The sequence below is a fragment of the Cordyceps javanica genome, chromosome 6 (genome assembly GCF_051103115.1).
Source record: "Cordyceps javanica chromosome 6, complete sequence".
Classification (NCBI taxonomy): domain Eukaryota; kingdom Fungi; phylum Ascomycota; class Sordariomycetes; order Hypocreales; family Cordycipitaceae; genus Cordyceps; species Cordyceps javanica.
Genome location: NC_139300.1, coordinates 1,577,654 through 1,597,635, shown reverse-complemented (window position 1 = coordinate 1,597,635; position 19,982 = coordinate 1,577,654). Strand labels below are relative to the sequence as shown.

Here is a 19,982-nt window from a genome sequence, read left to right as displayed (position 1 = left end):
AGCATCTGCCGTCGCAACATCCGTTTGCGAGCGAAACGGATGCTGCTGAGGTCAAGAGCGCGATTATCAGAGATGAAAAAGCACCTCTCAAGAGATGAAAAGCGTGGTCGTGGACGCCGCGTCGAAATATTTCTCTTTGCTGTCGTGTCGTCTCGTAACTCCCAAAGTGTTGGCCGGCTGGGAAGGGGGGGGCGTACAAAATTTTCCGTTCAGATACTTAGCAGCTGCTTGGTTTTTGGGCGGTTGACAGAGTTTGCAGGCTTGGGCCGGTTTACTCAGTAGCGCCTTTTTCCGGGGGAGAGCAGGGAGCAGCAGGGAGTTAGGTAGGGAGAGGCAGCAGGCAGACATTGTCGAGTGGACGGTGCAAATCTGTTTGTCAACACTGTGGATGGGTACGCGCTGCTAACACGTCAACGTAAATTCTTTGCCTAGACATTGCTAGTCTGTACGCCGGTGCGAGAAAGGGGTAGGTGTGGCTCTAACGTGTTCAAATTCTTGCCACACAGTGTGCTGGCACTAGAAGTGGCCAGTGGTCTCCGTTTCCCCCCGCAAGCGGGCGGGCAAGTACCTACCTGTAAGTAGTATACCTACCTAATAAGCAATAAGTAAGGGTGCTGCCTACTTAGTGAACTTAGGTAGGTACTAGGTACTACAAGTAAGTACCTGCGCTGCCTAACATAGACCAGCTACTTACCTAAGTTAGCGCCTCTGGCTCATCAAAACCCAGCTCCAGTTTCCCCAGAGGATGTATACTGGACTTTTGGTACTTGGCTGCTGTTCATGAATTATAGGTACCTACCTCTTACCTACCTGCGGTTTCGTATTTTCTTGCAGTCAGGCAGCTTTTATTTCTCCTTCTTTTTTTAAGCCCTCTGTATAAGTAGCAATTCCACCATATTTCATTATTTTATTTTTGTCTTTGTTTCTATTAGATTTTTCCTCCATCCTTTCTTTTTCTACTTTTTTATCCTCTTACCGGTCTTCTTCTGGCAACCCACCACACCCACATCATGACGTCTCTTATCTTTGATGGCCTGAATTCAATTCCGACAGGCGCAGGCAGTGGCTGACACTAACGAAATCTTATCTGGGCATCATACTGTTCCACAAGAGCTATGGAATTGCCTAGCACGATACTCATACCAATCGCCCCACGGGGCAGAAACTCTTACTGCGTAGTTATAGGCAACAGCCAAGGGCTGGGCCTTTCAAAACAACAAATAAAACCCAGAGTAGGTTTTGAGCAAAAAGCCTCTCACATAGCCTCAGACGGGCAGCAATTGTAACCGCAGGCAAAAGGTTGTGTCATGTGCTCAACCAAGTTGGCTGAAGGGCTACGAATTATTGTCCAAGGATCAGCAAGCAGCGGCGAACTTGGAAAGGTGTCCATTTAATAAATCACAATGAAAAATCTAGTTCCTTCAGAAAAAGAGACAGATACAGAATGGCTACCTTGTTTTGAATTTTTAGAAAAGAATCTTACATAAAAGTGTTGTAATGGCTGAGAAGGGACCCGTATACACTACTACCTAGGTACTAACTGACAGTACTCAGTACTCAGTACTGGTACCTGACAACAGGCTACCTAATAAGACACAGTGGAAGAGCCTTCTCATGACACCCTATAAACTTCATGAAATGTGCGACAAAATCAAGTGGTCATTCAATTCACATCAGATTAGATCTAAAAATAAATGTTCCAAAACATGCAGAAAATTACATGAAATGATATACAACCACCGATGCTGACTGCGCCATCTCAACGATCCATCAGCCCTAGGCACCAGAGCTGCCGATGGAGGCCGAGACCCATAACAAAATATATTCGAGATGGCACATGGCTCTCTCTGGCTTATCAAAATCACTACCACACAAACTCGCAACGCACGCACCATGACCGACGACAGCAAAGGCGGCCGAATCGCCATCAAATTCGGCGCCTCATCGTCCACCTCCAAGGCCAAGACGCCGGCCTCGTCTCTCGGCAAACGGCAGCGCAGCACCACCTCATCCCGAGCGTTTGGCGACGGCGGTGGCGACGACTCCGACTCCGACGACGGTCGCGGCAAGCACGAGGCTATCACCGGATTTGGCGCGGACGGCGCCGAGACGGAGCGCCAGAAGAAGCAGGCGGCGGAGCCCAAGAAGGAATACGTGATCGCGCGCCAGCCCAACCGCGACTGGCGAGACGAGATCAAGGAGCAGCGCGGCGCGCGGCGCAGCAAGAATCTCTTGCCGGCCGATGCTCGCGCAGCGCAGAATGGAGGCAGCGGCAGCGGCAACACCACGGTCGACACAGCGCCGGCGGACCAGGACTCGGGTATCCAATGGGGACTGACGGTCAAAGAGAGAAGGCCGCCCGCCGCCAACGACGATGACGGCGACGACAAGGACGATACGGAGACCACCACCCCTGCCACAGCAGACAAGGACGGCAAGGATGACGAACAGAACCGCTCGGTCGAGCCAGCGCAGCCCCGATCCGCCGACGACGAGGCCATGGACGCGCTCCTCGGCAGGCGGCCCGCCAAGGAGGACAAGGTCATCGTGACCGAGGACGACGCCTACGCGCGCGACGTCTCCGCCGCCGGCGCCGCCTCCACGCTCGCCGACTACGAGGCCATGCCCGTCGAGGAGTTTGGCGCCGCGCTGCTCCGCGGCATGGGCTGGAACGGCGAGCCCACGCCGTCGACGACCACCGGCCGCCCCGGCGCTGCCAGGTCCGCGGCCGCCCGGGAGGCCCCGCCACGGCGGCGGCAGAACCGGCTCGGACTCGGCGCCAAAGCCCTCAACGAGGCCGAGGACCTGGGCGGCTGGGACCAGACCGGGCCCGGAGGGGCGAGGAAGAAGCGGCCGCCGAAGCTGGCCGACTACAGGCGCGAGGAGGAGCGCAAGAAGGAGGAGCGCAGGGGCGGCGGCCGGGAGGACAGCTACAAGCGAGAGAGGGAGCGCGAGCGCGAGGACCGCTACAGAGACAGGGACAGGGACAGCGGGCATAGAAATGGGCATAGAGATCGCGATAGAGAGCGGGACAGGGATCGTCATCGTGGGTTTGATCGAGACCGCAGGCGGTAACAAACATCTAGAAAGGCATTCTTCGGCGTTGTGGGATTTTAGACGGCAGCACATTTCAAATACCAAAACGAAACAGATTATCAAAGATGCTAATTTGTTCTTCTCATCGTAATAACATGTTCATATGTGCTCTCGTATTTCGTTATGCCGTCGTGTTCGGTTTTTTTTTGTACATTGCTTCTCCTACGGTCTCCCCGGCTTGTCCGCTACCGCAGCGCCACCCGGCCCAAGGTATCCGTCAAAATTTCCAGCGTCCCTGTGGCCTGCTCGCCCGTCGCCCCGTCCAGCGTCTTGTCCTTGGCGCCGGCGTCGCGCAGCACGCCCGCCATGTGCAAAAGGGGCTCGACGTACCTGTGCTCGACGGCGGCGGCCATGCCCGCGGGGGCCATGTCCCTGTAGCGCGGCCCGAAGACGAAGACGGCAAAGTTGGCGACCTGCAGCTGGAACGGCCACGACTGGGCCCAGAACTCGAGCAGCGCCTCGGTGTCCTGCGCCTCCTCGTCCTGCAGGTGCGTCAGGTCCGGGAAGAGGGCGTACTGCAGCCGCTCGAGGCCCTCGGCGGTCGCGAACTTGCCGCCGCTGCCGCTCTTGTCCTCTTCGCTTTTCCTGGCGGCGATGATCTCGTCCTTGACCCAGGAGACGGCGCAGGACTGCAGCGACGCAAACATGCAGTTCTCCAGCAGGTCCTCGAGGATCGAGAGGCGCTCCTCCTCGGGGGCGGCGTGCAGCACCAGCCCGGCGAGTGTGATGGCCGACTGCCGCACGCGCGGGTTGGCGTGGAAGACGCCGAGGAGCGTGAGCAGGTGATGGTAGGCCATGAAGTCGGGCGTCGCGGCCGGCGCGATCAGTCGCGACTGCGTGTGCAGCCAGATGCCCATGACGAGGAGCCCCTCAACGACGCCCGGGTTGCTGCCAATCTGGTCCTGCGGGTTGTCGCCGAGGAAGTTCTGCAGCAGCGCATGGTGGTGCGGGAAGATGTGAAAGTCGGGGATGGAGTGCTGTGCGTCAAAGAGGTCCGTGGCAAACATCCAGTACGCAACGAGGGTAGCGAGGCCGCCCGTCGCCAGGCCCATAGCCTCGGGCTTGTCGCTAAGGAGCTCGCCGGACAGCGGATCCGAGCAAATCGGCGAGGCGGCAAAGGCCTCCCTGATGCTATCAGACGGGAGCTTGGCGAGCCCAACATCGCCCGCCAGTGACTACCGACAAATCATTTGCAAGTCAGTCAACCAATCAGGTAGCAATTCTCTCAATGTCACGTCGCGCACTTACCACTAATTGACCAATCAGGCCATCCCTGGCTTGCAGGTCATCGACATCCTTGAACGCCTGCATCTGGGTCATGCGCCCCGACACGATCTTCTCCGGGTACGTGAACTCGAGCAGGCGCGCCGGCCACTCGAGCGCGTTTGCGTTGACAAAGGACTCCAGGACGCACGTCACAAACGCCTGCAGCAGGCGCTGAACCAGCGCCGACTCGCCGGCGTCCTGGCCGCCGCCCTCGCTCGCCTCCGGGTCCGGCGCGCTGCGGCTCGCGTCGCCCGCCTGGAACGACGACGTCTGCGCGATGACGGTGCTAGACTTGCGTGTCGGCAGCGGCGGCCGCTTCTGCCCGGACAGCGACCGCACGAGCGCGATGACGGCCGCCGTCGCCTCGGGGCTGGCGCCGTCGTAGCTGTGGTGCACCGTGTCAAGCGTGGTGTGCAGGAACCGCGAGGGCGCCTTGACTCGCAGGCGGTTGTGCAGCACGGCTAGCATGCCGCAGAGCGTGACAAACCGCTGCGTGGCCGGTACGGCCATGTCTGTTCCGCCCTCTGCCTTCTCGCCGACACCGTCCTCCCCTTCTTTTGCCTCTTTTGCCTCTTCAGCCTCAACTGCGCCCTTTTCCATCACCTCCAGAACCTTGAGAATCACCTCGCGCGGGTTGCCCAGGTGCGCGACCCTCTCGAGGCAACCCTCGCTGCCTGGCACCGCAATCAGCATCTCGACGAGATCCCAGCCAATCTCGCTCGTCAGCTTCACGTCGTCGAGGATATCTCGCAGCGCGGGCAAAAGCTCCGGTGTCAGCGACATTTCGATAATAGTAAGGTAGGTTGTGGCGTCTGTCGCTGGCGGCTTGCTGTCACGCAACCGTTTGACGGCATCCTCTGTCGTCGTTGTCGCCATGGTTGCTAAAGCGCACCACGATAGCTAATTTGATGTGTGTTCCTGCGGTAGCGGAAGAGCTCGCGATGAAGTGGAAAGTCTTGGAGATGAACAGGAACTCTACATAAACATGAGTCGAGTCAGGACGCTCGCCACATTCACAAGCTCCAGAGGAGGTGGCGGGGAGCTTCACTCAGGCCCCGCTTTAGCTATCTCGAGACATCCAGACACAACTCAGAAGTGGTTACGCAACCAAGCCACCTCCATCTAATTTAATTCGCGAGACGTCCTCCAAAACCTGTATTGCACCACCAAAGATCCACTATATTTCGTTGCGATTTGCCATGGGCACATATCGGGGCCCGTCTGGAAGCCGAGTACCGTGGGCTTCTGCCAGATCAAATGCTACCCTGCACAGCGTAACTGGTGCGGTGGCATGCATCTGAAACGGGAAATCCATCACCCGATTTCAACTTGCTTTGACGTTTACGCTGGGATTTCTAATCTACATAATCTTGCTTTCAGTCTTGGCTACACATATACTATCACTGCCGACCAAGCGTGCGCAGAGGGCAACTGACAAGAGACAAGAGCAGGTAACACTCTGCTGCATCAGCAAAACGTGCCTCTGACTACGTATTACTTTAACAACTGCCGTGAAATGCTTGTAGCCTCGTGATTTTGGTGATATATTAAGCTGCATTGAAGAAAACCCTGCCGACAATCACGCCAAACCTTACTCAGCTTCCAGCCTGCAGAGTATATTGGGTCGCTGGCTTTGGAATCCAATGCCATAGCTGCTGTCCTTGAATCAGTAAGCATGAAACTGGTTATGAGTATCCCGAATGTAATATCAAGGTACAGCAGTATTCTATAGGTATGCAGCATAAATGAACGAGAAATTTTGCCAATGCGTAAAAAAAGCATGATCCGCATACTAGCGTACTCACAAACGAAGCAACCCCAACTGTTTGCCTAGTTTCCACACTGATGGTGTACCTACCAAGGAGATTTTCGCCAGCAGATCAGACACAATTCATTGTTGCATCGTCTCTTTATATGTATTATCGATGTTTGCCAGTCTACTCGATGCCGCAGCGGGGAGTGCCTGCAGAGGCGGGAGAGGGGCCGCCATTCGTTTTCAGATTGACCAGTCGCTGGTACTGCTATCTAGTCTTTGATTATGGTATACCAATCCCAAACTCGTCACTACGAGCTCTTACCTGTTTCCAAAAAGTCTAGCCCGGGCAGTCGGATTTCAAAACCAAGCGCAACTCTGCCAAAGACTTCGTGGACGCTCACGGCTGTCGAACATCTCGGCGTTAGTGGTGGAAGGATGTGCTTGACCTGTCTACCTCGATTTTCTTACCTTGTTCTTTCTTAATCACTTTAATTCTACTTTAAAAGAATCTGCAGTGCAGAAGTTATATCCGAAGTTGAAGCGGCGGCCAACTCGGAATGGAGGCAACAAAGACATGTTTTATACCAGTTTATATTACCTTCTAAAACTGCACTATACAGCGACCACATTTTTAGTTACAGGATGAAAACCAAAACCCATTAGAAACTCCTATACATGAGCAAGGAAAAAAAAATACCACCCAAAGATATTATACATCGTTTGAAGGGAAACAACATTAAAAAGAGGGTATCATACAACGAGATAATGCACGGATTTACACTCTCGAGCTGGGGCGCGAGCCCTTGGTTGAGTTCTTGGCCCACGTCCACTTGCCCTTGGCCTCGTGCCTACTGCGGTACGAGTTGCCCATGGCCTCGGCCACCGAGATGGGCTCGTCCATGGGAACGAGCTGCGGGTGTGCTCGATACGGCAGCACCGATCTAAGAGATCGCTTGCTCACCGTCTTCTCCTTGGGCGGCTCGTCTTTGCGGAGATGCTTGATGATGTCGCGCAGCTCGGCGTCGTCGCTGACAATCTGAGCCTTGAGGAAGGGCGCGCTGTCACCGGTAGCATCCTGGATGGCCTGCATGACCGGCACGCGAGGCGTGTACGTGATGCCGTCGAGCTTGGGCGCCGACGTGCCAAGGGGTTCTATCGATGGATCCAGTTGCGCGACGTCCCCCTTGCTCAGCAGGGTGGTGATGTCGAGGCTCTCGCCAGGCGGGATGGCTGTGGGGTGGCTTGGTGTGATGCAGTCCATGTCGACTTCTTTGCGGAGGACGTGGTCAATATCGATGGCGGAAAAGTAAGCGCACGACTGGGGCAGGTCGTTGATGCCGACCTGCTGCGCGAAGATGGCGCGAGTCCACACGTTGGCGACCTGCAGCGCCATGGCGGCGCGATACTTGTCCTCGTTCTTGACGAGGTAGCGGATCTCGTCATGGACGGTAATGGCGAGACGCGCATCTATGTTGAAGCGACGAGCCAGATAGTCCATTGATACGATGAGAAGGTGCAGGTAGTCCACACCAGACGACTGGATAGCCCAGTTGATGCGGGAGGTTAGATACCCACCCTTGTTGATGAAGCGACCCATCAGGGCTTCTGTGATGCCGGCACCCAAAACCGGGGTACGAGGTCTCTCCTGCTCGGCAAACTCTTCGAGCTTGTTGAAGACGAAGGATTCGGTTCCGCCGCGCCAGAATGGCCGCTTATACAAAGTTTTTCGGTTCGTCTTGGTTCCCTTGGTGCTAGCATACAGCTTAGAGGCAGTCTCCATGGTTTGCTTCTCGGATAGCTCCGGGTTGAACTGACGGAGGAGCGTAGCAGCGAACTTGAGGCCGGCACCGTAAATACGACCATAGTTGAAAACCTTTGCATCGTTTCTGGTGATGCCAAGAATCGAAGCAGTGCGGGAGTGCAGGTCGGTCCCGGCCGACTTGGTGCCCTCCAGGGTCATGAAGCCGACGGCGTTGCCGCCGTGGAGCTTAAAGGTGGCGTCGCCGATGAGACTGGCAATCCACAGCTCCTGCGAATCCACGTCGGCACCAACAAAGCTGTAGCCTTCGGGAGCCCTGACCATGGCCTTGAGCTCAGAGCCGACGCGGTTTTTCTTGGCATTGCTGGCAGTGAGCCACGTATTTTCGACGGCTCGCCTCGTGATGGTGCCCATGGGAATAATTTGAGGCAGAATAAAGCCGAGGCCGTCCACAGTGTCGGCAGCCTTGTCAGGATCAGGCAAGTCTTGGTTCTGGACAACCATTTGCGACATGATTCTATCGCGAGCACTGATCCAATATGAGCAGGAAGCATTCATTTCGAGGGCCTCCTTTGCATACGAGTACTCTGAGGACAAAGTGCCATTCTCAAAGTAGGGGAGATAACCCTTGGCCATGGGGTTTGCGCAGCGAGCGGTAGGGCCATCCTTGTGAGGAAGCTTGAAATAGACATGCTGTCTGTCGTCGCGCAGGGCTGCATCGGCCTCCTCAAACTGGCATTGAATCATCTGCTTGCCATTGTATTTTCCTACATTGGAGCGATCTGTTTGGAATGTCCAGCCGTACTTTTCGGACCAAACAAGAGGATTGCCATCCCAGGCCATTCGTAGCAGCAATGGCGCGATTCGAGTTCGCACTGTAATGCTGATGGGGGCATCGTTCTTTGAGAATAGATCTTTGTACCACTGCGGACAGCCAGGCTTTTTTTGTCGGGCCGCAGGCCTAGGTGGATCACCCTTCTTCTTGCCCTTGACCATGCGAATTTCCTGTCCAGACCAATCAAGTTGCTTCATCCACGGGTCGTTTTGCCACTTTTCAGGGTCATCCTTGATTTCGAGAGCCTTGTCTGTCAAGGCTACGAGTCTCTCCTGAACAGCGTCCGAAAGTTTGTGATAGGTAGCTTCGGTGTTGGCAATGTATGCATCCCATGACTTGTTAACAGGGAGAATGACGGATGAGAGATGGCGAAGGGCAGCAAAGCTGACCGGGTGCGGGCACGTGTCGAGGAAGTTGGGAAAAACGATTTTGTAGACGCGGTGGGTGATGGCAACATCCGCAGCGCAGTAGTCCAGAAGGGCGTCGAGCTTGGCGAGAATCTCGGACCTGTTTAATTCCCCAAAGTCGTCGCGGACAGCCTTGTCGATGGTGACATTGAGGTGAAACTTGGCTACATCTCGCAGAGAGTTGATGGAACTGCGCTCTACCCAAAGTTCTTCCTCCTCATGCATACTTCTGTTGCTCAAGAGCTCGGCTAGCTCATTATCGGGGGTCTGACTAGCGACTCGTTCGCGCAGCTCTCGGTTTTTTTTGTGCTTCATCCAAGTTGGCCGCTGCTGTGAGCACATACCATTGACGGCAACGTGCAAGGACATTGTATCCATGAAGTAATTTCGCGTCTGCTTGATGTCGTACTCTTCCAGGATACGTGCGCGGTCGAAGCCGACGTTGTGGCCGACAATGAGCCTCTCCTTGGTGCGATCGCCAAGTGGAATGAGATGCTTGTCATTTTCGGTTTCGCCTAGCAGCCACGGCGAGAGCCAGGCATACCAGGCGGTAGGGCCTACGGCGCAGGCCATGACAGCGTATGGACTCTCCTTCCACATGACTTCTGTATCGAAACAGAGGGCGGACTCGTCAGGCGCATCAACCGGTTCGGTGCGGCCATCGGGATAATACTTGGTCCAGCCACTGCGGCGAACCCACTTGCGAGGTTTAGGAGGCGCGTTGGCGCGTGCGAACTGCTTGGATAGGCTGAGATATGGCTCGGCGCAATCGAGGCCCAGTTTATAGAAGTGTTCGTCGAGAGTGCGACCTTGGAGTGCAGGCAGGTCGAATGCGATGGGAGGCGAGTCATCAGTATTCTTGCCGAGCAGATCATGGCGCTTTAGATGATCTCTGGATAATTGGACAAGGTCTTGCGGCGGGGGAACGGCGCCATCAGGGAATAGTTGATTGAATACATGTGTACTGAGTTGCTGGACGCCGATCTCGTTGTAACGAGCGGTTGAAGGGACTAGATGCGACAGGTTGTTTGGTCAGCGCGGCAACACGCAACAGATGATGGGCCGCTCTGGAAGAAGAGGCAGGATGCGACATACGAGCGAGCGATTTGTTCTTTTCGGATCGGGCGTCCGCGGCGACAGATGCGAGACGTCGCGCAAAGATAGTCGGAAGCAGTCGATGGTTGGCGCCGTGTCGCACGAGCCGCAATCTGGCGGACGTGGCACGCTGAAGGCGACCAGCAGCAGGATGAAGTCCGCGCATAGCTACGAAGTCGTCATGTCGGGCGCTGACGAAGCACAACGAGGATGAGCAAGAGATGGAGGGGGAAGGGCAGAGCTAGATGGCGGGGGGAGTAGGTCGGCGCGGTTCACGCAAAGGAGATGGTGGTAATTGAAGGGGGGATTTTCATGGCGCGGAACTGGTTAGCGCGAAGGCGACGGACGGACGACTGCAGGAGGAGGCGACGAAAAGTCGACCCAGCTTGCTGCAGTACAGTGCAGTGATGACTTTACCTGCCTACAGCAGTCTTTTTGAACTTCAGTGGTTGCTTTAGTAAATTGACTGCTAGAAGAGGAAGAGTGGAGTGGAGACTACCAAGGGTGACCGGACCAGGGTACTGGGGCGGGGGCCGCAGGGCTACCAGCTAAGTATCAGTACTGAGCAGAACACATGGAGCGGATGCAGGGCTGAGAAGCTCTGGATGTATTTTCGAGAGCACGTATCCGACGACATGAAAGGTGAGGCTGAGGGTGGTGGCGAGTTTTGGTAGATGTGGGAGTTGTGCTGGGCGGCTGACTTTTGAGCCCCAGGATAAGTAGCCAGGAACACCTATCAGTAGGTCAGTAGGTACCTAGGTAAGTTAGGTATGTAGGTATACTCAGTACTTATACTGGTAGCCTCTCGTCATCTGATAAAAGTTTGACACATATAGCAAAGAAGATGGATATGTATTTGCCTGCCATGGCTCGACTATAATCCATATACGTGTATATACGGACTACTTTTGGCGTGGGTGGCCATGTGCGCTGCTTTCATATTGCTTCCGATCTTAGGTCCCATGTCGCCTAAGTAGTACCTTACCTACCGAATCAAGTACATGCCTGACTACTTGGGTGCCTACCTAGGTACTTAAGTAGCCTGGCGCACTTACGACAACGTGCGTGATCACCAAGAGAAGTGCCAAGGTACTTACCTATGTCTCTGAGGCCGTGAGGCGTACAAAGCAAGCAGTAAGTAGTACGAGCTTGACTTTGTTTTGAAGAAGAAGATAGAGGACAAAGACCGAATATATCCTTGACCAATCATATGGACTTCTGCAGATGACAATCACCAGCAAGACCTCTGTCCAACAAGGACTCGAAAAGTTGCCGCTCGACACGACGGAGACTCCAACAGTGTGAACCAAAACAACCCAGCAGGATAATACTGAGTAGGTCAGTGCAAAGGCAGCCTAAACTTGGTCTGCCGATGCTAGTCTCGATTGGCATCTAGGGCCGCCGACTGAGCCTTGCGACGCACTAGCCATCTCTCCGGGCCTCAAGTACTTGTGAGCAAACCGCCACCGAATGTCCGTACAATGTTGCTCAGAAAGACTTGCTGGCACGCCCAAGCACTGACTGTTGCAAACAGCCGTTGTAGCCTGGCAACGGGCACCTGGCAACTAACTGGCTGGCTGCCACGCCGGCCCAAAGCTAATGCCGCCTGAAGCACCCAGCTTCAGCAGCACTAGAGGTGGTTGTTTGTCTCTATGCCATCCCATCCCTACTGTCATTCCATTCATTCCCCCACTGGCTTAGTCCTCAGTGCGCCTCGAAACCCTCACCTGAATCTCTCCCCCCCTCACCTATACATTTTCCTTACGCAACTCCAGCCTCGGGGCGTCGTCACCATGATTCTCGGCCCTTCAACGTACCTCCCGACGACGAAAATCTCGACTCAGCCATATTAATCAGCTTGCCTCGGCCGCATCCCTCATCGCGGGCCTGGCCGCCCAAGCACCTCGATTGCCTCAACCCAACCGCGCGCCAAACAAAGTAATCACGAAACCCTCCCTTTACCCCCCCTCCTTCCAGGTCCCGCCGTACCAGGCACCCAGGCTAGACTCTGCTCTCCGGCCATGTCGCTCGCTTCTGCCTCGCCGAGGAGAGCCTCGCTCGACTCCGACATTATTCTTATATCAACGTCACCGTTGCCCGCCTCGCCTCGGCCGCCTGCCGCCCGCTCTCGCCACCGCCATCACGCCTTGCAACCGCCCGCCACCGCCGCCGCCGGCGCTTTGCCACCTGCCCGGTCTTCCTCGCCACGACATCACGCCCACATCTCCTCGGCACCTCCAAATCCCATTACAAGCCCGCCGCGCCATCTCAACAACCCTCTCTCGCCGTCCCGACACCGCCGACCTCGCCAACATTCACCCTCCCAGCACGATTCCGTGCATGCTACCGCTGCCACAGCTGCCGCGCTGTCAGACCCTGTGGCAGGCAGCCCTTTGCAGACGCGGTCTAGTGCCACGTCCTACGACCGACGCTCCTTCTTAGACGAACTACTTGGCGACGGCATTCCCTCTTCTCCGACATATCCATCTTTAAGAAGTCCGCCATCACTCTTGGACGACGACATTTACCAAGACGACAGCAACATTGACTCTCACGTCGCAAACACCACTCAGACCAGCGACTGCATGGGCCGCGCAAACAACGCCGCTGCCGACGTGCCCGATTCGCCGTCCCAGCAGCTCCAGGCAGGCCCCTCCGCCAATACTACCCAAAATACCGATTTTTCTCTGCCCGAGACGCAGTATTCTCCCATCTTCAACGACCTGACCGATGACCAAGGCGCCACTGAAACGGCGTCTACTTCATTCTCCGAGAACATGCCAGCGACATTGCGACGAGGGAACTCGGACATTCGCCCCCGGCCAAAGAGGCGGCGTGGATCTCCAGCGGAGCGCCGCCTACAAGTAAAACACGAAACCGTGAAGCCGCTTGACCCCGACGAGGATTTGTTTGGCGACTCGCCCAAAGCCCCAACCGTGCCAAAGGATGCCATTGACGACGAGGACCTCACGACGATTGACTTGACAGAGGCAACCGAGGTCCCCGCAGAGCTTAAGAAGCCCATCGTCGACAACCGCATCAAGATTGCTGCCTTTCAGTGTGCCATTTGCATGGACGACGTCACTGGCCTGACGGTTACGTATTGCGGTAGGTTTCACCCCTTTGCCGGGTCATGATCACGGCCAGTCAAAACATTCTTGCTGACATCCCGTTCGCAGGGCACCTCTTTTGTGCACAATGTTTACACCACTCTCTGGATGTGGAATCGACCAAAGGCAAGTGTCCCATGTGTCGCTCCAAGATCGATATGAAGGCCCGCGAGTCCTACAGTTCCAAGACAAAGGGCTTTTGGCCGCTGGAACTCAAACTCATGACAACGACGAGAAAAGGAAAGCGAAAAGCCGACGACATTTCGAAATGACCCAAAGTATCATGTTCTCCGCCCCCCTCGCCTTCTGCTCGCTTTGTCATTTTTCTCTTTCTGTAATTGTCGACTTTGAGCATTGGCCGACATCATTGCATCGGTTCACGTGGCGTATGGCTTGGCTTCTTTTGCTTTGTTTTTGTTTTGTCTTTCTTCTTCGGGGGTTTGGTCAAACGCGACGAGCATTATAGATATTGGTGCATCCATCATTTCTCTCTTTCTCTCTACATAGGCATTGTCGGGGCGTTTTTTTTTGGCAAGGGGAGAGGCGACATCGGATCATCGTCGTACATAGGATCTTGGCTAAGCATCATGGCAGGATATACCCCTCTTCTCTTTAGGTCTGATTTCTTGTCTTTTTCCACGGGCGCTGGGCCATTCGCCAGTCTTACACTGGTGCATGTGCATGCATGCATACATTGCTTTTTTTTATCGTACATAAACTAGAAGAAAGCAGCGCATTGCTATGCTGAGAAAAGTATTTTTTCCCTCTCTCTCAAGATGTGAGCGCAGGATCGATTTTTAGTTTTCCTCTTCTTACTACGCATCAGCATCCCTCCTTGGATGTTTTTCTTCTTCTCCCTCTCTTTCCCAATTGGCATGGATCTGTTTCCCTCTGTTATCCAAAAGGTTTCGAGAGCCCAGCTCACACACAGACAGGCAAGGCCCGCGACACCAAAATCTCTAACCATGCATGACCTCTCTCGCTCGACTCGTTTATTAACCCCGCCGCCGGGCCATCCTTCGAGGTATAGTTCTTATTGTCTCTTTTACAAACAGTCACAGTATTTTTTTCACCGAGAGAGATGGACCACTCTTGATCCACTGCAGACACTTCTCAGTCATTTGAAAAAAAAAACAAGATCGAATATTCGAAGAAAACAGCAACAACAAAAAACTCCGGTTGCCTTTATTCTTTTCGTTCCAAAACAGAAAAAAGAGTTTACTCTTTACTTTCTATCCAAACACAGTTTACGCGCCGCTCAGAAGTATTCTAATGGAAGAGTCGACGGGTAGTTCTCGGTTCCGGAATGGCCTCGTTATCAAACTATATTGACAGTTAGTACTTTGTTTTCGATGCCATTCTTCTTGCTTGCTTGGCCCTTGGATAAGCCGTAGCTGGCACAAAGGGGAGACAACCCTTACCTCGATGAATCCCGTCGCAGCAATGACAACCATCACTGCGTCTGCCAGTTCCTCCACCTTCTCCTCGAGCACGTCGCTCCCGCCGTCGCTCCCAGCGTGCGCGCCGATGCCCGCGCTGCGCTTGAGCGTATGCGTGACGAGCATGCGGTGGTCGGCGAGGAACTTGCGCCCTTGCGCGATGCTGTGGCTGCCGCGGCTTAGGAGCGCGGCTCCGATGATGCGCATAATCTTGGCCAGGAGGTCGTAATGCTGCTCGAGCGCGCGGCCGTTGTCAGCGCGCAGCTGCAACTCCGGGTCGGCAGCGAAGAGCCCCGACATCTCGACGACGCGGAAGATGCTGGCGTGGAGCACATACTGCGCGCCGGCGCGCGTCTGCGACAGCTGCAGGAGCAGTGCCAGCTTGGCATTCTGGTGGTTTTGCTGGTCTGCGTCGCCGTGCGTAAACACCTCCTGCCAGTCCGCCATGACGCTGCGCAGCGTGTCCACCGCGATGCCGATAAAATTGAGGCGGTTCAGCGTGTCCACGATGTGATCGTCATCTTCTTGCCGGCCGATATTGACGAGCATGTTGAGCAGAATGTACGCGGCTGCCTGGCTGTCCGGCTCGCCGCAAAATGCATCGTCGCACATGGCGTTGATGAGACGCTCGCCGTAGACCCGCACCGTCTTCATGATCTGTATGTTGAATTTCTGTTTCGTCTCCTCGGGCGCTCCGGCGAGGTATCGGTAGCAAATCTCGTAGTAGACAGCGCGTAGCTGTGGTCCGCCGGCCCACTTACTGATGGCCTGCAGACATATTTGGAAGAGCTGGAACAACTTGTCATGGATGAGGTTGCCAATAGCCTGACCTTGTTTGTCCGCCGTGCTTGACTCCTTGAGGTCTAGACGCGAAAGTAGAATCCTAGCCAGCTTGGCGAGATCCATGGCCTCCACAGGCCGATCTGAGGCAAACGACTCCAGGCTGGGGAGGATTGCCTGCAGCGTCTGTAAGAAGAACGATGTGCGCGCCGTTCCATCAAAGTCATTGCACTCCACCATGATGAGTAGTAGTTTTGTCCAAGACTTGAGCACCTGCAAACTCTGTCGAGCTAGCTGCTGCTGGCGATCCGTCGAGGCTAAATGGTCTTGAATCGCTGCTTCTTCCTGGGCAATTGCCATGATACTCTGTGCTGTCGCCAGTGCCTCCTTAAACTTGCCCTGGCTCTTTTCATTCCGCTTTATTACGAGCATCTCCCTGACACGTCCGAGGTCGTGCATGCCGTTGCCGTCCCCATCATCTTGCAAGCAGATGGAGACGTCAAGATCCTGGTAAAACTCTATATGAGGAGCGGGCACCTCCCAAATGCCAGATGGCAATAAGAAATCGTACAAGTCAAAAATTGTAGGCGTTTGGATGCGCTCGTTATCATCACCAAGTATCTGGCCATTGAGCGCCTCAAAAATGCGCCGCTTGACGCTTGGCATGCGACCTTGAGATATCATGCACAGTTCCATGGCAAAGTACTCCAATACCATTCGTCTCAATATGAGAAAATCTGATAATGCTAGAGATCCTGTGGTCAGCGGAAAGTGTGCCGAGGCCACCTCCTGGCCCTCCCATGGAATGTTAGGCTGTATGATGGTCTCACGGATGAGCAGGTGGAAAAAAAATTCGTTATCCCGGAGCTCCTCTATGACAAGCTTCGAAGAGAGGGGAGAGCTCCAGAGCACCTGAAGAATGCGCATCGCTCTGCACTTGATTGAAATGAGCCATCCTCTCATACCTTGAACATCCGCCGATGGCAGTTCTAGCAACAATCTCAAAAGGCTGTGGAATAGCGAGGTCCTTTCGGCGAATGCGTCGCCGCTCCCAATCGACAAAGAATCGACGCCACATCTGAACCCGAGAAGCAAATGCGCAATTGTTGGCCGTCTCGGAGTCTCTTTGAGGCATTGCAGCAGAAAGTCAAGCACATAACACTTCGTGATGTAGCTTGCTGAATCAGCCTCACGGCCAAATTCTAGGGGAGCCTGAAGTTCCGAGATGAAAGCCCTTGATATAGATTCATGTTCGCCATTGGCTTCCATCGCCACAACAGCTTTGTTACGATGACCAGCTCTAGCCGAGCCAGACCATTCTGCTGCTATGCGCGACGAAGAGGACATCTTACCAAGAAGTTGGAGACATGAGAGTGTAAGCTCGGGATGGCCAATGCCGCAGTAGTTGCCAAGGTCAACCACCAGTCCCAGTCGTGTTACCAGTCCATCCTCGAAAGATGCGTATGGAGCATTAGCAACTGGCTGCCTTTGTTGATTGTTCTTTTTAATTAATGGCCGTACTAAGTCTAGGTACGTAGTTTCGAGATCCATGACTTTGAAGATGAGCTCGACGGCCCGGAGTATTCCCAGAATGAGAGGCGAGTCTGGAGCAGCATTGCCGACCTCCATTGGTTCTTGATGAATGACATTGAACAGAGCCGTCATGACTTTGTCGTTGTACATCCACTCCATGACCCGACCGAAAGGGTGTTTTGTAACATATGTGGCCAAGTCGGAAGTCGCAATCGAAGTGTCAATCGCAAGATTGGTAGCATTGGCCATGACGATGAGGTCTTCGTTGAATGTAGAGAGACAGGTCAACATGAATTCGAGGCACGTTAATCGCAAAACTCGTGTTTGGTAAATGTCTTGGAGATCTTGCGCCTTGGTAGCAAACACTTGGCCAATAACAAAGTCAATGTATGCCTCAATCCCAGAGAGTCGTGCGGATGCTCCGAGAGAGTCACCAAATGGAAGCGAGTCATTGAGTGGGCTACTATCGACTGCTGGCGATACTAGAGCCAACAGAAGCTTCGTAAACGCTTCTGGCTCGTCAAAGCCATTGCTCATCTCATCCAAAATGCGGTCCATGGAAATCAGAGGCTGCGCTTGCCCTTGTCGTAGGGATCCAGTGGTGTGTTGGGGAGGCTGAGAATATTGGCCCGTACTCCAGTTGTCCAGGCACATCCACATAAGGTTGCTTTCCTCCAGCGTTTTTCGCGTCAACAAGGCCTTGAGCGCCATGAATATACAGCCGCGTAGTCGTGATGGTATCTGGCTGCTGGCAAGATCAAGCAACCTATCAACAACGGGGTAGTCGGGATTACGTAGCAAGAATTGTCGTGCAGTCTCGCTTTCAGATGCAAGCTTGGTCATAAGACGAAGATAGCACTCCAACATCATTGCGGATTCGGGTTCTGTTTCCACCACATCTGTGCTGGGTTTCGTGTTCCGATATCGTGCCGTCGGTGTGGCCATAGGCTTCTGTTTAATCTTTTCCGAAAAGAAATCTAGCTCTCGGAAGATCTGCATCCATGTCAACGACTGTGTCCGTCGCATCTTTCCAGACGAATGATGACCCTCATCCAGCAGAAATTCGTGTGCAGATGTTGCACATTCGTCATTTTCCGAGATTGCTTGCAGCATTTCGCAAAATGCGGCAACCAACGGGGTCGATGCGCGCCGGGATGCCCAGTGCATAAAACCGGCCAAATTGCTATCTGGGTCGGCCCAGAAGGAAGCTGCGGCATCGGGACGCCGCTCGTACGCGTAGGCGATTATCAAGATAAAGCGCTCTAAGTCAAGGTCTTGTTCATGCACTTGACTAAGCTGGCGCTGCTCGTCCTCCTCCACGCGCAATTTTCGTAGAACATCCGGCATATTGGAAATGAAGGCGTCTACGAATAATTCCAGCTGGCACATGAATCGAAGTTGAAAGAAGTCGGAAAAGTGGACAATATCGGTCGCCAGAGGCGTTGACTTCCGCTGTAGCCACTTGCGCATGCCCGCTCTAACGGGGTCGTGCCAATCTGGTGCGCGGACATCTGTTGAAGCTGTCAAAAGAAAATCAAACGCGCCATCCTTCAAAGCATCCAGAAAGGCCTTTGATCTCTCGCGGTCCCCCTTGACCAGCTCAGATTCAGGCACACCGGACGGCTCGTCAGCCCAATAGCCCGCGTATTCTGCGAGCCACCATGCTTTGAATGCAGCTTGCAGGTACGGCAGTGGCCAGGCGGAGTCGTCAGCTGTCGCAAACAGCTTTGAATGAATATCTCTAACTCTGGTGAGATCCATGCCTCCTTCCGGAGAGCCGAAAATGACAATATATGCGCCGAGAGCAGGCAGTAAATGTACAAGCAGGTAATCGTATTTATCGGTCCGCTTCAAGACACCGACAAAGTTCATAAAATCGGCAGTTTCAGCCTGCCTCTTAGCAACAGCGCGGCAGAGAATCACACCCAAAGATTCGTGCTGCTGTATAAGACTGATGCGCGAATACTCAACGGTCTCCATTTCCTCGGACATGTTGTTTTTAGTTTGGCCCATTGCCTGAGCGGCCGCAATCTTGTCGCCCAGCTTTTGTAGCCATATTTTTATTTCAGCCATGGCAGACATGTATCGTGGGACATTCCGCTTCTGGCCCGTCGCGCTTGCCTGTATCATTCGAGCTTCGACGTAAGCCTTGACGCCGTCGAGGGGGGTCGGTTCCTCGTCGTCGGATTCGAGCGAGTAGATTTCAAAAAGGAGGCGCAGGATGTCGAGCGCATACTTGCGCTGCTGATGGAAGCGAATGATAGCGCACTCGAGTAGTGACCGACCGAGTACTGCGGTGTCATACTGAGAGTCGAAAAGGAAACGCGCAGCATCAAGTTCTTCGAGTTCAAGCTCGTCAGAGAGTATCAACGCGTCTTGCTGAAACTTGTCATTGATCGAGAACTCATTTCCGTCCAAAACTATCTTGCCTATTGAGAGATTAGCAAAGATTACGGTAAGATTCTTCGTGTTGACCGATGTACCAGACTGGACCGATTTTCTGCTCTCTTCGTTCCTCCTCGGACGCTCCCACACCCTTTCGAGCTCGCGCTCAAAGTTATCGACGAGGATTTCGTTGTCGATGCTACCTCCATCACCATGACCTTCATTCAAAGCGACAAGCTCTCGGTGAAACGCTTGCAGCGCATCTAAAGCTGTGAAATCGGCCATTGTGGCAGTCTCAATCCGTTCGCATGGTGGGATAAGAAACGCGCGACAAGGTTGGCAGTGCGACAGAGTTTCGCGTCGCGATGCAGCTACGCCCGAGACTGCGCAAAATGTTGGGAGACTTGATACGAGGTGGCGCTCACAAGCTAGAGAGTTAACAGATTCAACGTTGAAATATGTTATTGCTATCAATCCGTCCACGACGTTGGCTGTAATACTCTGGCAGTAAACAAGTTCGA

At 54.1% G+C, this 19,982-nt stretch overlaps 5 protein-coding genes across 5 annotated transcripts; 2 read left to right on the top strand and 3 right to left on the bottom strand.

The window, feature by feature from the left end:
• Positions 1-1,893: 1,893 nt before the first annotated feature.
• Positions 1,894-3,075, top strand: V2A60_008926 (DExH-box splicing factor binding site-domain-containing protein; the record flags this gene model as incomplete). The annotated part of the gene is made up of 1 exon (XM_083260196.1): positions 1,894-3,075. The coding sequence occupies one exon, from the start codon at positions 1,894-1,896 to the stop codon at positions 3,073-3,075; it is 1,182 nt and encodes a 393-aa protein (XP_083116322.1).
• Positions 3,076-3,281: 206 nt separating this feature from the next.
• V2A60_008925 (YAP-binding/ALF4/Glomulin) lies at positions 3,282-5,238 on the bottom strand (the record flags this gene model as incomplete). Its single annotated transcript, XM_083260195.1, has 2 exons — positions 3,282-4,271; positions 4,345-5,238. 2 exons carry the CDS (start codon positions 5,236-5,238, stop codon positions 3,282-3,284), a joined length of 1,884 nt encoding a protein of 627 aa, XP_083116321.1.
• A 1,655-nt stretch (positions 5,239-6,893) lies between these two features.
• On the bottom strand, positions 6,894-10,380 carry V2A60_008924 (DNA-directed DNA polymerase gamma MIP1; the record flags this gene model as incomplete). Its single annotated transcript, XM_083260194.1, has 2 exons — positions 6,894-10,129; positions 10,215-10,380. 2 exons carry the CDS (start codon positions 10,378-10,380, stop codon positions 6,894-6,896), a joined length of 3,402 nt encoding a protein of 1,133 aa, XP_083116320.1.
• A 1,855-nt stretch (positions 10,381-12,235) lies between these two features.
• Positions 12,236-13,596, top strand: V2A60_008923 (uncharacterized protein; the record flags this gene model as incomplete). The annotated part of the gene is made up of 2 exons (XM_083260193.1): positions 12,236-13,322; positions 13,394-13,596. 2 exons carry the CDS (start codon positions 12,236-12,238, stop codon positions 13,594-13,596), a joined length of 1,290 nt encoding a protein of 429 aa, XP_083116319.1.
• Positions 13,597-14,593: 997 nt separating this feature from the next.
• Positions 14,594-19,746, bottom strand: V2A60_008922 (nucleoporin Nup186/Nup192/Nup205; the record flags this gene model as incomplete). The annotated part of the gene is made up of 3 exons (XM_083260192.1): positions 14,594-14,647; positions 14,746-19,505; positions 19,560-19,746. 3 exons carry the CDS (start codon positions 19,744-19,746, stop codon positions 14,594-14,596), a joined length of 5,001 nt encoding a protein of 1,666 aa, XP_083116318.1.
• Positions 19,747-19,982: the final 236 nt, after the last annotated feature.